This window comes from Sorghum bicolor, chromosome 3 (genome assembly GCF_000003195.3).
Source record: "Sorghum bicolor cultivar BTx623 chromosome 3, Sorghum_bicolor_NCBIv3, whole genome shotgun sequence".
NCBI lineage: Eukaryota > Viridiplantae > Streptophyta > Magnoliopsida > Poales > Poaceae > Sorghum > Sorghum bicolor.
The window spans coordinates 4,115,907-4,133,325 of record NC_012872.2 but is presented as its reverse complement, the minus strand read 5'-3'; the positions used below and the strand labels follow the sequence as shown (position 1 = coordinate 4,133,325).

Below are 17,419 nucleotides of genomic sequence, written 5' to 3'. Positions count from 1 at the left end.
CTAATTAAGGGGAAAAAAACTATTCAAACATGTAAATAATCACAAAGGGTGCATTATGGGAATAATACTGATACATGTGAGCACTGAAGATCAGAAAAATAACACAGTATATCTCTACACACCCACCTTCACTTTTGAACCTTAAAGCACATCTGGCACATCACATGTGTGCAACAAGTCAACAGCAATCAACAAACACAAAACACGGCAACAAGACAACAACAATCAACAAACACAGATCTTAGTTCCATTCCAAGTTCAACAGGGTTCCATCCTGAACTAGCTGTTCCCCTCGCTGTGAGGAATGAGCTTGTCAGGAACAACTGATTATTAGCCGCAGCAGCAGAGGCATTCGGGGCAGCACTCGCAGGTCTCGTGGCAGCAGAAGCAGCAGCACGCGGTGAAGAGGCTGCCAGAGATGAGGGGTGGATGATGAGCAAGAGCAAGCAAGAGGTCCGAGGAGAGTGACAGGAGAAGGATTCAGTCACCATGCGTAGAGGCAGCCTCTGTCGTGGTGGCGCTTCTGGATGTGCCCGTAGTAGCCTAGTAGGACATCTCCTTCCTCGCCGGAGGGTTATACATCTTCTACCTCTGTTCTACTTCAACAGGAGGAGACGAAGAGTTCACGAGGTAATATAGCCAGGTGCAAGAAGCTTCCGTTGAACATGCATGACTGTATATGTATGTGCCTGCAGCTCTGCTGTCTCTTTTAGGGAGCTCAGCTCAGCTCATGGTGGTCACGTGTCACTCTCAGACAGCTACTTCCTCGGGTAAGCAAGTATCATTGCTACAGCACCTGATTGACCCCCTTGGGTCAATAATATCGTATCCGAAAGGATCATGCTGTACTAGTAGTAGTTAATCTTGTTTGGCAGCGTATGACAGGCACACGTTAACGGATGTCTGGAGTAGCGCAATAAACAAGTGTTTATTATAAGAGATGCGGTGGCATTCAAACATCAGATGAGAATTCACCCAGTATTCAGACAATATATCATATAAAGAGGTATATACAGGACATGAATTCATTTCTTACTTACTTTTCCAGTTGTATATACGTATGAACCTATCCATATTAACAATGTATATTTTGAAGGCTCTCCAGTCCCCACAGCTGGGTCCAAATAATTCTCAGAATATTAGGTAAGATCATGCAAACATCCTACTTATAATAATACAAAATAGCAATCAGCAAGTAGATAACATAAGCACAACATCCTGAAAGAGATGGTTCGTGTGTCAGCCAGCCTCAGCTGTTCTTGTTTCCTTCCCACCATACTCCATATTTTTCCACATAAATAAAAGAATAAAAAATAAGCATAAGCTATTTGCCACGAAAAATACAAAAAGGAAAGCTGCAAACTTGTTACTTGTCATCCTCCCACAGTCCCACGATGCATACTGTCCAGACTCCAGATATACAGAGCAGAGAGCACTCTGGTAGAATCAGACAAGATTTCAGGCAAGAAGAAAACACATGCCCATTTCAAGAATACGCCATGCAAAATTCAAAATGTCCCTTTGTCCTCAAACCATCAACTATTAATTACATACTTTGACAGGGGGTTATGCATACAGAAGGTAACAAAATGCCTTTGTGCATCCCCGGTGAAGCAAGCAACTTCATCTAGCTTAGCTACCAAGGTGGTGAAAACGGAGCACGTTTTGTTGCAATCTCATTCTCATGTCACGGTTGGGGCTACAAGACGAGCCGACGAAGGGGGCGCAGGAAAGCTTGCGTCTGCGGCGATCACAGGTTGGTGATGCCCACGAGCAGCGCTCCGCTCCAGCTGCTCCCACATGAGCCTCCGCCGCTCCTCAGTCGCGGCTCGCTTCTCCTCTTCCTCTTGGAAGTTGTTTTGGCAGGCTAGAAGCAGCCTCTCATCCATTTCACGGAACATTTTCCGCACGTTCATTGTTACATTGAGGACTGATTGGTTCCAGTGCCAGCGGGTGTTCCGCTCCAGAGCTGGATATATAATCGGTAGGATCACTTGACGGTTTTGGGAGATCATATCGAATAGGTGCTCGTTGTTCCATAGGAACAAGGCTCTCTCTGCAACCTGCGAAAAGAATGCCAAAAAAAATCAGTGTGTGAGTTTATGGAACAATGCTATATGCATGTATTGTAGAACATGCAAGTGAAGTGACATGATCAAAAACAGTCCAAATGCAAGTGTCAGGCTGTTCACAACCCTACATTTATTGATCTTATTTAATTGACGAAGACAGATGAATACAATATGCTGTACATACAAGGAAATAGGAGTCGATGTGTCCCATCCACATTAGTGCACAAAATCAATACAGTACAATTGAAAATCACAATTCTACCTAGCTGATTGTCAAGCCCCACAAAGTGCAAATGTCTGCATCTTTGATTTATTGAGGAAAATAGAGTATTTACAAGAGCAGCAGATTTTGGCAACTGCCACATACTCCGTATTAACACCCCAAAGATTCCTATCATCTGCCTTTAACCTGTGGATTTATTTGTGACCTAAGACTTCTAGAGCATTTCCAATTCTTTGGAAAAACAAATGGCCAAAAGCCACGCAAAGGAAACTGGCCACCAACTAAACTTAAGCCAAGTGTGTGGTCTCACTTTGGCCAACAAGAAAAGATTTTAACCACTGATGAAATTCTTATCATTAATTAGTAAGCACTATGTCATAAAGGCACAGGGGACCATGTAAAGGGACACTAATAAATCAGAAAAGCAAGTCGAAAAAGAAAGGGGTCAAACAGACTCTTCAATTAAGATAAGCGAAAGATTCATCTGGCAAACAACATTGCAACTATTACTTTGATTAAAAAAAAGCTTAAAGCTGTGCTTCTAACCTTTATTAGAGAAACTAATTATTACAAAAGCATATATTCCTGTTAGTATTTCTTACCATGGCAATTGTTATGAGCACAAGGCCAGAACAAAATATAAAGAGAGAATCTCACCTGAAAATGAGAGCTATTCAGGCAACTAGCAATCTTTCGGAACAAGGGAGTCATGCACTTCTGAAATTCAGCCATGTCAGTCAACTCCAGCACCTCCTCCAACTCCCCCAAAAACATAATTTCCTTCTGACTATTTGTAACTGGCCAATACTTTAGCAGGCCTCTGATCACAGTCCCAGCAAGCTTTGGTTCCTTCTCAATAAATTGTGTGATGCAATATGTCAGCTGTGGCAGATACACTCCCACTGATTTCGGCTTATGAAGTGGTATCAATGCTTTCCATAAGAACAACTTATGTTCCTCCTTCAATGGCTTGGCAAACCCACTTATTACACTGCCAAAGACCTCCAACAGCTCGGCGATCCCATTGTGATGATCTGTCTCGAACACAAACCTATAGAAGATATTGCTCACAGCCTTACGGATGAATGGTCGATTTCCCATGAACTTGCCATATATCCGATGTAATATTGTCTTCAAGCAGTCCCTTTCTCTTGGGTCATCCGAATCAAACAGATCGAGCAGCTTGGAGACGAAAGGGCTATCCACATACTTCCTAGCCACCTTAGCATCGACGAGCGGCGAAGTCACAAACCTAAGGAGAAACTCATAAACGACTTGCAAGTGGTACCAGGACGGATCGAAGAACGGCTCGTCCTCCTCGGTCTCCGAAGTCGAGGTGCCAGACCGGACTTTGGGCGGGAAGACCCTGAACAGGTTAGCGGCGAACATGCGCACGCACGCTGCTATCATTGTCTCCGTGAGGGGCTCCTCAGCAGCGCCAATGCAGTCGACCAGGGACATGAGCATCTGCCGCTTCCGCTCCTTCTCCGGCGAGTCCTTGCCCCGGTCGGAGAAGTCGTACACCGCGCAGCAAATGTTAACCTTCTGGACAAAGGCGTCCTCCCTAGACCTCACCTCGGCTCCGGCCCCGGCTCCGGCTCCCGCCGCGGGAGACGGAGGCGAGACGTTGGGCTTCGGCGTGGCCCCATTCTCCCGCGGCGAGGCCCCATTCTCCCGCGGCGATGGTAGGTGCGGCGGCAGCTTCGCAGGCGGCGAGCCCGTGCCCCCGCCGCCAGAGCTGGATTTCATCGCCTTCCACGACAGCTTTCCAATAAATTGCTTCCACATGTCGGCGAGATCCGGCAGCACCAACAACACATCAAATCTCCCCAATTAAACGACCATTCCGACAGGCCCGGCCTCCTGTCGGCAGCACGGACACGGGGCGCGCGCGAATCCCCGGGCCTTAAAAGAGCGCGCTTGGCAACGTCGACGAGCGGCCGATCCTCCTGCGGCGACAGCAAGAGATCGCAAGGCGCGCCGCACCCGCCGGTACAGATCAACCACCGCCCTCCGGTGAACGCAGCGAGATGAGAGGGAATGCCACGCCGCGCCCAATAAAACCGGGCCGGGAGCGCGACGGCGGGGAGGAGGCCTGGCAGGGATCCGGCAATGGCGGGCTCAGCGCCAGATCCGGGGGCGGGAGGCGGCCATGGATGGGATCTCGGGAGGAGGGGAAAGGGCGTGGAGAGGTGGGGAAATTTTGGCGTTTTGAGGAGGGGTGGTGGTGGGCTGGTGGCAGGGGAGGGGAGGGGAGGGGAGGGCAGCCGGGCGGAGAGGGGGAGGAGGCGCGAGGACACTCTCCGAGTAGAGCGAGCGAGCTGCAGTGGTGCGCTGCAACTGCAAGGACGATGGATCGCCCGCTCGTCGCGGTTCGACCATCGGATCGGGCGTTTCGAGCTTCGTCAGCCGTCGGATCTCGGCCTTTTTTTATGGCTGGTTTCCTCCTCCTTCCGCTCTGGAAAGGCGTACGGGTATGAACTGCATGATGGTGATTGGATAATGGGAAATCAGTTGTAACGGCTGGGAAATATCATTCGGTTGTTTCTTTTTTTAGCGACGGCACATGTTCAATTGCTAATTTCATAGTGACCGGCCACCATTTTTATCATTTTGTTTCTTCTTTTTCTATTAACACTTAGGTCTTGTTCAGTTGGCAATTTTTTTGGATTATAATACTGTAGCACTTTCATTTGTATTTGACAAATATTGTCCAATCATGGACTAACTAGGCTCAAAAGATTCATCTCACATATTACAGGTAAACTATGTAATTAGTTTTTATTTTCATCTATATTTAATACTTCATGCATGTGCCACAAGATTCGATGTAACGGGAAATCTAAAATTTTTAGCAAAACTTTTTGGAAACTAAACAAAGCCTTAGGGCAGCTTCAATAGAGACACTTCAAACAAGCTCAAGTCAGCATTTTACCTACATAAGATAGAGAGAGAAGAAGAAGAAAAAAGAAGAAGAGCCAACTCTTGTCGCCACGCTAGGCTCCGACAGGTTGAGAGGTACTTCCTCCATCCTAAATTGTAAGCCATCTTAAAAATATTGGAGAGTCAAAACATCTCAACTTTGACCAAAATTATAGAGATAATTACAAAAATTTATAACATCAAATAGGTATAATATGAAAATATAATTAATGAACAATGTAATGATACTAAGTTGACACTATAAATATTATTATCTTACAATGTAAATTTGGTCAAATTTAAGATGATTTGACTCTTCAAAATTCTTGGAATGACTTATAATTTGGGATGGAGTAGTATACCGCAGCGGCTAGATAAGAGCAAGTCCAAAATTCATGAGGTTTTGTATGTATTTTTCAACACAATTTACATATACATCTTACAGAACTACATACTTTAGAAGGTATATCGATCAGTGGTTTTAAAAGTTTGGCCAACTCTTGTCTTAAAGGATACTATATGTTTTTTTTACCAAATGGACATGCATATACAAACAGAAGGCTTGTTTTTCAAAAGTAATCAGAAGGCTTCTCTAAAAGTACGTGTTCTATAGTTGAGAAACTGATGATGCACTCTTCATTCTTCTAAGGCGAATGATGGCTTCGTTTGACATCCCAACGCCTAATCATTTCATTTGATTGTGAGACTCTGGTTTGAGTAGGCATTAAGTCGTCCTCTGAACTTTTGTTCTCCCCAAGGCCGTAACACATCGTGCTCAACTGCTCATGAAAGCCATGCTACAATAGGTGAAGCTCGATCTGCTCGTGATTTCATCTCAACTGAAGCGCCTAGCTGAGCAATACACTCATTTATTAGCTTCCCAAGCTCCAGGTGTGTCATCACTCTTTCTCGAAATAAATCTTTCACAAGGGAAAAAGACAAAGACATTGACATGGCAGCAGGCGACAGCCCTAGATATAGGATGGATAACCAGACATGGATAAGGCGCTCGTTTTCGCTCTGAAAAGGGGAGAGCCAGCTGAGCCAAAACACTCCACCCCAACCTCCACCTCATTCAGCGAGCGATGACGAGACCACGTCAATCACAAGCCTGGCCGAGACTCGCCAGCCGCCGTCGCCGTCACTCTCTCACCCCATGTTCCGCGCATGGCGCAGCCGAGACCAATCTGGAGGCACTAGCCCAGAACACTCTGCTGGTGGCTCTCGTCCGATTGCAATCCACCGTATCAGCAGAAAAATAAAAGGGAGAGAAGGACCTTTCATTTGATCATGTTATCAGGTTTCCGTTGAGAACGTACATTGCTTTTTTTTAGATAAAGATATAACATCCGGTCTCTACATCCGAGGATGTACACAGCCCAGTATTATAGAGTTTTATTTGAGAAAAACAAAGAGAGACAAAGTCCTATACATGGACTAGGACGCTAGTTTAAACAATATAAATGTTTCCATCCTTTATTGGATAGCTCTAAAGCAATTACTTCTAATTTCTTGCTTATCTTCGAGAGCACGTCCTTGGCTGTCTCAACAAGCTGCAGCTGAGCCCAAAAGCGTAACCAGTACGCTCTCCTGAAAATTACCTGCATAATAGAGTTAGTTTTCATTTTATTAAAAACATAATCATTGCGGCATCTCTAGATAGCCCAAAGCAAAGCAGCCACCCCAACCCAAATCAGATCTCTAATCTTTTTATTTTGATTAGATAGCCAAGTACCAAACATGTGGCTGATTGATCTAGGTTGGGTCAAGCTAGTAGCAAAGAAGATAAGCCTCCAAATCATTTTGGTGAAGGGACAGTCTAGGAATAAATGTTGAATAGTTTCATTCCCATTACAGCAAATGCACTTCTGACTCCCTTTCCAATTTTTCCTAGCAAGGTTGTCTTTGGTTAGGACGACACCCCTTTGCAGGAACCAGAGAAAAATTTTAATTTTTAGAGGTACCTTTATCTTCCAGATCTTCCTATGCCGAAAGGGTGTATGTGTATCTATAAGATTGAGATACAAGGAACGGACAGAGAATAACCCAGATCTGGTTAAACTCCATCTGAAATAATCTGAACCATCCACCAATTCGACATGGGATATCTTTGCCACTAGACTAAGCCAATCTGTAAGTTTATTATCCACCAAGGCCCTCCTAAAAGATATGTTCAGAGGGTTCGTACTCATCACTTTTGAGACTGTGGCGTGAGGATCTCTCACTATATTGTATAAAGATGGATAAGTAGCTTTTAGAGACTTAGCCCCTACCCATGTATCTTCCCAAAACCTAGCTGCGGTTCCATCTTTAATATGAAAAGAACCTTTTGCCAACACCTCATCTTTGATACGCATGAGGCCTCTCCAAAAATGGGAGTCATTGGGCTTAGCTGTCGCCTGGGATAGGCTTTTGGAGTTTAGGTATTTATTCCTTAAAAGCGTTTGCCATATACCTTCTGTATTCAATAGATTAACCAGCCATTTGGCTAGGAGGCACTTGTTTTGCAATTTTAAATTTAGGATACCTAATCCTCCTTGATCCTTAGGGCGGCACAGGATGTCCCATTTGGCAAGGCGATATCTATGTTTATCAGAAGATCCTTGCCAAAAGAACCTTGATCTATAATGATCTAGGTTCTTTAAGACTCCCTTGGGAATCTCAAAGAAGGACATCATGAACATCGGCAGGCTACTTAGGACTGAATTAAGCAGTACTAGTCTTCCCCCATAAGACAGGTACTTCGCTTTCCAGCAAGAGAGTTTCTGTTTGAAACGATCTTCTACTTTTCTCCATTCAGAATTAAGGAGTTGTCTATGATGCATAGGGATCCCAAGATATCGGAAGGGATATTCACCAGTATTGCATCCAAAGAGACTAGTATAAAAGGATTCCATCTCTTTAGCAGCTCCATAGCAGAAGACTTCGCTCTTGTGGAAATTGATCTTCAGCCCTGATAGCTGTTCAAAAGCACAAAGCAACAGTTTCAAATTTTGTGCTTGTTCGAGGTTGTGGTCAATAAAGATAATGGTGTCATCTGCATACTATAATATGGACAGACCATCATCTATAAGGTGGGGTATAACACTTCTTATCTGACCGTCGGCTTTTGCTCTGTTAATAAGGAGAGCTAGCATATCTACGACGATGTTGAATAAGATTGGTGACATTGGATCTCCCTGTCTGAGTCCACGTTTGGTCTGGAAGTAGGGTCCTATGTCATCATTAACTTTGATTCCCACACTCCCACCTGTGACCATAGTTTCTACCCATCGACACCATTTGGGGGAGAAACCTTTCATACGTAGCGTTTGTTGTAAAAAAGACCACTTCACTTTGTCGTATGCCTTTTCAAAATCAATTTTGAAAATGACACCGTCTCTCTTTTTAGTGTGAAGCTCATGGATGGTTTCGTGTAAGATGACGACCCCCTCCATTATATTCCTGCCTGGCATAAAGGCAGTTTGTGTTGGTCTCACTACAGTTTTGGCTACCATATTAAGCCTATTTGTGCCCACTTTAGTGAAAATTTTAAAGCTCACATTAAGAACACAAATTGGCCTGTATTGCTGAATTTTTATGGCATTATTAACTTTTGGGATTAAGGTAATAATACCAAAATTCAGACTATATAGGTCAAGAGTCTCCCTATGCAGCTTAGTGAATAAGGGAAGGAGATCATCCTTTATCACTTTCCAAAACACCTGATAGAATTCCACTGGAAAACCATCTGGTCCTGGAGCTTTATTATGCTCCATTTGGAAGACCGCATCCCTCACTTCAGATTCAGTGAAAGGGCTAATGAGGATGTCATTTTCCTCCGGAGATACCTGTGGAATATCCAGGATTTGGTCTTCCCTAAGGGAAATCTCTACACTCTCCGGCTGTCCAAAGAGTTCATTATAGTAAGTCGTAATATGTCTTTTGAGATTATAATGTCCTATCACAGCACCTTGATCATTCTCAAGTTTATAGATATGCTGCTTGCGATGTTTCCTGTTGGCCACTAAATGAAAGAACCGAGTGTTAGCATCCCCTTCCAATAGGGTTTTAACTTTGGCTCTCTGGTACCATTTCAGTTCCTCCTCTCTCAGAAGGTTAACCAAACGCTCTTTTAGATAATGCTTCAAATTGATCTCTTGATCACATAAAGGAGATATCTCAGCTTTTTTATCAATTTTCTCTAAAAGAGCTAACAAAGTCTTTTTTTTCTTTTCGATATGACCCTGCTGTGTGTTTTGCCCATCCCCTTAGATATTGGCGGAGTCTACGAATTTTAAACTGCCATCGTTCAAGGGGAGTTGACCCAGAGCATGGAGATTGCCAAATATTTGCAACCATATCATAAAATCCATCTCTTATCAACCATCCTCTCTCAAATTTGAAAGGACTATTGTGGGCCTGGTGGGTCGAAGCACCTGTATTAAAAACTAGGGGGGTATGGTCTGAAATATTACCATCCCTTGGTTCTACTGTGGTTAAAGGAAACATGATCTCCATTTCTGTGGTAACTAGGACTCTATCCAACTTTTCAAAAGTTGGATTATCCCCTGGGCCAGTCCATGTGTATTGGCGGTCAGTCATAGTAATCTTCTTAAGATCTAGAGATTCAATAATAGCATTAAAAAAATCTGGCCATTTAGGGTCAAAGTCCCCAGTACTTTTATCTTCAGGGCATCGCATAATATTAAAATCCCCTCCTATGATATATGGTAGGGATTCTTTAGAGCACGTGTTAGCCATTTCAACTAGGAAATCACGCTTATGCTGGAGTTGTGCTGGTCCATAGACCGAATATAGCACAAACTTAAAGTCATTTGATTTGACTCTAAGGGTGAATTTTACATAGTAGTCTCCCTCCACAATAGCTCCAATGTCAAAGACATTTATGTCCACACCTAGCAAGATACCCTCCGACCTACCGTGGGGTGCCATAGTGTACCAAAGGAAGTCATGTCCTCCACAAAGATTTTTAAGAACATGATCTGAGAATAAGTCCCGCCCTGTTTCGGAAAGCGCAATAAAATTAATATGCTCTTTCTTAACTAGTTCAGCCAAATACCTATGCTTAGCCAAGTCTCCCAGACCTCTGCTATTCCAGAAGACACCCTTTATTTTATGATAATTTTGGAAGGGGTTTTTGGTTTTTTAGGAAGTTTGCCTTTCAAAGTATTTTTGGCATTATTGTATTTTTTCTTCCTTGGGAGTGGAGAGAGATCGATTAATTGATCACTCTCGTCCTCCAGCAAATTCCCATTTAAATTACCACAGGCGTGGCTGAGAATTGCATCAATTTGGCTTTCTCGCTCATCATCACTCTCAAAATTGGAGAGTCTGGATTTGATAGAGCATTTTTTTTCATTAGCACATAAAACCAATCTATCTACCTCTAAGTTTTTAAAACACAGAATGTCTGAGGTATCTAGGTTGATGCCTATCCTACCAAGGTTTGAAATAACTTTAGGATCTGGAAAGCTAGCGAAAGAGTTACGTGGAAATTCGAAGTTCTTTTTCGCTGCCATCCGTTCAACCTTGTGCAAATCATCCTGAAGATTACCTATGAATTCAAGGTTCTTCTTTGCCGTCAGTCGTTCGGACTTCTGTAGGGTATGGACGTCGGCCATCGCCGCAATCCTGGAGCTCCGTCGCAACTCTTTAATAGGAGGAGCAGCCGCTGGGGGTTTGAAAACCCCCGCTGTCGGTGAAGCCTTGGCCAGCTGCGAAGGAGATGCAGGGGACCTAGGTAGCGACGCAGCAGCAGCCGTCGGTGAGCAGGTCGCGGGCGTTAGGGGGGCCGTGTCCGACATTCCCCCCTCCTCCAGCGTAGCAGGCAGCGAAGGAGATGAGGAAGCAGCGAGCGGCTTGCCATCCTCCTGTTGCGAAGCAACCAGCAAGGGGGAAGAGGGCGCATCCCCCTCCTTGACGGCCCCCTTTGGCTTGGTTGCTGCAGGCGTCGGGTCCATGGGTGGGGAAGCTTTGCCCTCTGTCGTCTCGGCGGCAGGGGGGAGGATGGCGGTCGAAGCACCCACCTCTCCATCAGACGGTGTTGTGGCCATGGTGCCACTTGGAGCAGTGGGCGAGGGGGCACTGAACAGGATCACGCCCCCCCAGCTCATCGGTGGCGGTGTCCCCAGAGGTCGGTGAAGTAGAAGGCGAGGGGGTAGATGATGAAGCACCCCTTCTCCCTTCTGCAGTCGCAGGGCCATCCCACACCTCAGCAGGGCGCGGAGTCGGCTGAGGCGAGGTAGGCGCTGCGTGCTCCCCGGTCGGTGGGGAGGCTGGGGGCTCCTCAGGCGGGGTCGGTGCAGCGTGCTCCCCAGTCGGTGGAACGGCATGGGAGCTGCTGCCTAGGGAGCTCTCGCCACCCAGCTCGTCAACGGCGTCGGTCCTGTCTCAGCGGTGGATGGCCGGGGGAGGCTTCATGGCCACCGCCATCCCCGTCGGCTAGAGAGGCCACGGGCAGCTCCCCCCCAGCTGCTGCTTCGTTTGTTGGGGTAGAGAGCGCTTTGTCCATTCCACGTCTTGCCGGGCTGGAATAATCCAGAAGTGGTGCACCCAAGGACAGTGAGTCCGTGCCAAGAAGAGGGGCGGTAGGCGCTGAAGAACCCCCCAACTCAGCGTGGTCTGTCGGCGTCTCCAGAGATGACACAAAAATAGAAGAAAGGTGAGTTTTGTTATGAGAATCAACAAGCCCATTATAATCTGCCAGTTCTTCTGTTGTCGGAGGAGAAAATTTTTTCCCCATCTCTCCGTCATCTTTTTCCACCATGACCTTAAGGCTAATCTCATTTATAAGCTGCGAGCATGCCAGATCCAAGGCCTCTTTCACCAAAGCCTCCTGCTTCTGCGTTGGCACATTATGCAGAGGTGCTGGAGCTGCCTCCGAGGCCTTCGAATTATTCTGGGGATTTTGTGGATTATTAGCTTCCGCATCTTCCATCTCCCGATCGCTCCCCTCTGGCTCCTTATCACTTCCTCCCAGCAAATCATCGTCCTCAGGGTCAACAGGATCAGCTTGTCTAGCTTCATCCGCCTTAAAATACAGGCGGAAAATCGCATTGCCAACACAAACATCAGCATAAGCAGGGATCTTTTTAACATCATAGACAGCTACCAAAATACGGACCTGACCTGTCGCTCGCAGGTGTATCATATCCACCTTTTGTGTGGCCCCTATAATGGTCCCAACAGCCCACCCAAGTTTGGTCAAGTACCTTTATGGGCTGGACATCATCCACAAACTCAGCAAAAGTGATGGTGCCTTCCTTGTTCTTTGTGGTGAAGGAACCAATTGCTATCATGCGATGAAGTTCCTCCTTGGCTGGAAACGGAACAACATAGGATTTTGTCCCTAGCTGCTGCACTTCCCAGTCCCAACGAACTGGTATAATCCTAGCCAGTTCAGTTCGTAGCAATTGAGCAGAAACCTCTCCAACCTCCACAGTGATGAGGGCTGCTGATGCTGATCTAAGCGTATCCACAATTTGATTATTTCTTGCCGAAGTTATTTGAAAGAAACCCATACCATCCTCAGCAGCGCCGCAGAAGGCAACCGTAGGTTTGGGACCTCGCAGCAACGGGCAGTGGCTGGTGAAGTGCTCTTCTGTGCAGATGGCACATTCGAGCTTGAGCAATGGATCCTTTCGCTTCTTTTTTTTGGCTTGATCAAAATCCGTCAGGGCCTCTCCACCTTGGGGTTGACCTTCGCCATCAGGTGTGTCCACGGCAGCCCCTGCACCATTGGTAGGCGCTGCCCCGAAGGCCGTTCCAGCGCCCAGCTTCTGTGCCTCCCCCGCCGCAGGCCTAGGGTTGCGCCCATGACCAACGGGGATTGGCACGGGGGGGGGGGGGGGTTCTCCGCGACCAGCTGGGGGGGATCTCCGCGACCAGCTGCTGGTGCCGTTCCTCCACGGGCGCCGCGACCACCCCGCTCTCGAACCCGGCCGTGCGCGTCCTCAAGAGCGCGGCCCTGGTTGACTCCAGGAACACGATCTTCAAAGCCACGTCCTCGTCCGCGCTGGCGACCCGCAGGGCCACCTATGCTCCCTCTCCTACCCATCCCGCCGCCGGCCATGAGCACGTCCCGGTATGTCGGCTTTGCTGCGGCGGCGGTGTCGAACAAGGATGGATTGATCAGGCGTCGTTTAGGGCGTCGTATGTCTTGGCTCGGTGGGGTCGGAGTCGGATTTGATCCCGGTGTTGTTGGCTGAGCCGCTTCCACGAACCGAGTAGACCGGGAATTTCTGAGCCGCCTCGGATGCGGATCGCCGTCGTTCCGCCGCCGTACAACCCGCTGCAGTGGTGCCCGGATGTAGTCGCCAAATGTTGCCGCCGGTGTGTTCCTCGGCGGCGGTAGCGGACCCTTCCACGCGTTCACCGGCAGCCTGATCCGCCGAGGTGTGGGGGACGGCGACGGTGGCGGCTGCAGGATCCGCCTAGGGGAGACAGACGCCACTGAGATCGATGGAGGAGTTGATGTTGGCCGTGCCGTCCGTAGTACGCAGGATTCAACAATCTCGGGGTCATCGCACTCCAGATCGGAGTCAGAGTCCGAGCACCAAAATTTACCGCTGATTTGATCAGTCCCGTTGCCATCCTTCGCCGTGAGCCTTCGCAGAGCATGACGGGTCACCGGCGCAATTGTCACGGAAGGCAAGCCTGACGATCGACGAAACCGATGGCCGGCCGGCGGCGGCGAGGAACGCGCCGCGCGGCGCATCACAGAGTCATTAAGTTGACTCAGGTTGAGGAAGATGCGGCTGGAGGAGAAGAGGATGCGCCCGACCGATCGATGATGGCCGGAGAGATCGATCGAGGAGCTGCTGGCCGCCGGTGGTCAGCCGTACGTGCGTCCGATCCCTGGAGATGGTCACGGGGCAACCGAGGCCAGGCAAATCTAAGTCTGCATTGGTGCGACGCCGACCGAGACGCCAGAGGTTGGCGGCGGCTGCGACATGGTCTCTGATACCAGATTGTTAGTGCTAATAGTGCTAATCGAGCGGAGGTTGTAGCGATGGTGGGTTGTAGGGCGAGGCTTGAAGAGACGACGGCGAGCAGGAGGCGCCGTGCTCTGGAAGAACATGGCCGAGAGATGACCATGGTTCTTCAATGCGACAATTTTTCTGCCCTGGGAGTTTCAGACTGTCAATGGCGCACGTGTTCAGATACTTATCAACGAGGGATCTTCTCCTTCTAGGTTCTAGCTTCCACATTCCACAACCAGTTGCTGGGCTCAGGTTCTGGTTGAAGGTTCCTTGATTCCTTCCACCTGCATGTGAAAATCTCTGATTTTCTTTTTGTCGGAATCAAGAGCTTCCATTGATCGTTGGCTCTAGGCATGTCGCCGGAGACCAGATGAGACACATACATGTGTCCACACCATCTGTAAACATAATCTTTATTTAGAGCACGTGCATCGCTTCAAATTTCTAACGCACGGTTTCTAATTGGACTTTCCTAACCGATTTGTTGTCTTGCATAACTGATCGAACCTTTTTCTTTTCCCCCATGAATATATCTTCATTCCTTACGCAGCTTCTTACGGCCTGTTTGGATCCACCAACTACATTTTAGCTGGCTAAGGGCCTGTTTAGATGCAGTCAAACAGCCAAAACTTTTAGATAAATAAGCACTTTTTGGAAGAATGAATCTAATCTAAACAGGGGCTTGTAAACTTGGCTGTAAAGATTTGGAATTTGGGACCTTAGAGCCCCAAAACTGTGTAAACTTGCTTGGAGATCCGTGTCATGTGTCTTGCAGACAAAAAAATTTGGAAAGCATCAAAACACCTACTTGAATGTAAAGTTTACTGCCAAAAGTTTTTGGATGTAAAGATTTGGGATCTAAACAGGCCCTAAGTTTAATTGCTAGGGATTCGAACGGCCCTAGTTAAAAGATGAGCTAAAGTTTAGCTTTGTTGTCTCAACCTAGCTAAAAGCTGGAGGAAATAACTTTTAGCTAGCTAACATTTAACTTTAAAATTTTTGCTAGCTAAACTTTATTTGAGTGTATCTACACATGGCCTTAATCTTCTCTTTTCTTACATGAGTACAAATATATGATTAGTTCATCCTTTTGATTAGTTTCCTTGAATTGCATTGCTGATGGACTTCATTCGGTGCAAGGTACACAATAGCACATATACATATGTGTGGATGTATTGATCCATTTTACTTGATGGGGTCCAAATGTTATCTACTTCCATTTTGAAAAGGTTAAAGATTTGATATGAAAAAAATAATTGATTCACACTATGCAATTAATATTTTCTAATACAAGTTATCTGAATTTTCCTTTGTATTATGGATTTTTATACCTAGCTCATAAGCCAAATAAGCTAGCTTGAGCTACCGAGTTAGCTCTCTAGCTCACTAAGTTAATGAGCTGAGCCAGCTCATCAGCTTAAGGAGCCAAGCCGAACCGAGTCGAGGTGGATTGATATCCACCCCTGTCCATCTTCAGGATAATATGATTCATGTCAAGTTGAAAAGGTCTATCAGTGCTAGGCAGAACTGAAACACAACTTCAGCATATAGGGAACTAAAACAATTTCAGACCTGAACTGGCCTCCAACACAACTTTACAAATAACAAATCCCCATCTGCCTTGACCAGCATTAGCATGGAAAGAGGCGTCAGCATTTATCTGTTGAGATTCTCCTATTTGTAGGTTCCGCCACCTGTTTTTCTTTTTTCTTATCTGTGAGATGTGTATTTTTTTTAAGAGTCATTCGGTACTTAAAAGTCATGGCAGAAAATACTGTTTACTATTTATTATGAGAAAAAAAACACTGCTAAATGACAAACAGATTCGGCTAATAAACTCAGGCTTTGTTTACTTCCATTCAAAAACCCAAAATTTTTCAAGATTCTCCGTCACATCGAATCTAAACACATGCATAGAGTATTAAATATAAACGAAAATAAAAACTAATTGCACAGTTTAATCGAAATTTACGAGATAAATCTTTTGAGTCTAGTTAGTCTATAGTTGGACAATAATTAGCACAAACAAACGAAATTACTACAGTATTGCAAAATTTTTTCTTAAGGAACTAAACACGGCCTCAAATGAACAGTAAACGAACAGTTGCTGAAGTAACATGGCTGGAAACCTGGAATAGACCATGATTCTTCTCCAACCAAGAATAGTTTTACCCTGGACAGCAGTGATCTCAGGCGATCACTCTCGCTGTCCCGCGCATGGGCAGGTGCCAAGGTATCCGTATCGGTTCTCGCCTGACTCTTCTGTGCTTGTTTAGTTTTCAGGCATCAGCATTTTCAATGACCGTTACATCTAGCACTACCATGGCTTTGGGTGCAACGAAGTAACACCAAAGCTGACACTAGTACGCCACGTACGCTCTAGAAGTTCAGAATTTGGTATGAAAATTGAAATCATTAATGTGAAATCTTGTTTACCGGAATTATTTACGTAGAAGTGATATAGATTATGACTGTTTCTCACCATTGGTGTATAGTTTTTTCCACCCGAGAAACCTTCCCATTTCCATCACTTACCATAACCGAAAACTCAAGGCTGAAATTATTTTTGGCTGATGTATTGTGAGAGAAAAACGCTGCTAGAAAATACGGTTAAAAGGAGAAGCGAACAGGCGACGACATATCCTAACAAAAGTTTCCAGAATCATTGTAACGCCAACAACACAGACTTTAGGCAAGCATGCCACATACAAAATGGTTATCAGCAAGATACAGCTAAACTGTTAACCATTTGGAACTATTTTCCAACGCTATGAGATGACTTGTCCTCGGTAAAGCATCTAAATTGAGGCATTGTCTTGTTCATCAGGGCCTCCGCCTTGAAGTTGCCTTGCTGCTTCCATGTCCTTCTGACGCTTCAAAATCCTTTTCGTCACCCTCAGCATCGAGTTGATCCCCTCGATGATCTGCTCTTGTCTGGTTTCAGCGTAAAGGCCTGCCCAATATTCATAAGTGCACAAATATGACAGATAATGTCCAAAGGACATTTAATCACGATTTTGTCAAAGCTCGCTCTGTTAGGTGCTTTCCATATGGCCTAGCAAATTGCAGAGTTTACCAGAACATGATACTTTTTGCCGAAAGGTAATCATTTCTCAACCCATCGGCAACATTGATCAAGATTTTTGGGAATAGTATTGGCTCCAAAACATTTGGCCACCACTGCCCATATAGTTTTTGCCACATGGCACTGATGTTAT

At 46.0% G+C, this 17,419-nt stretch overlaps 1 protein-coding gene across 1 annotated transcript; it reads right to left on the bottom strand.

The window, feature by feature from the left end:
• Positions 1,342-4,556, bottom strand: LOC8078786 (serine/threonine protein phosphatase 2A 57 kDa regulatory subunit B' kappa isoform). Its single transcript, XM_002455034.2, has 2 exons — positions 2,953-4,556; positions 1,342-2,063 (listed from the first exon to the last, which is right to left on the bottom strand). Exons 1-2 carry the CDS (start codon positions 4,081-4,083, stop codon positions 1,683-1,685), a joined length of 1,512 nt encoding a protein of 503 aa, XP_002455079.1. The 5' UTR covers positions 4,084-4,556; the 3' UTR covers positions 1,342-1,682.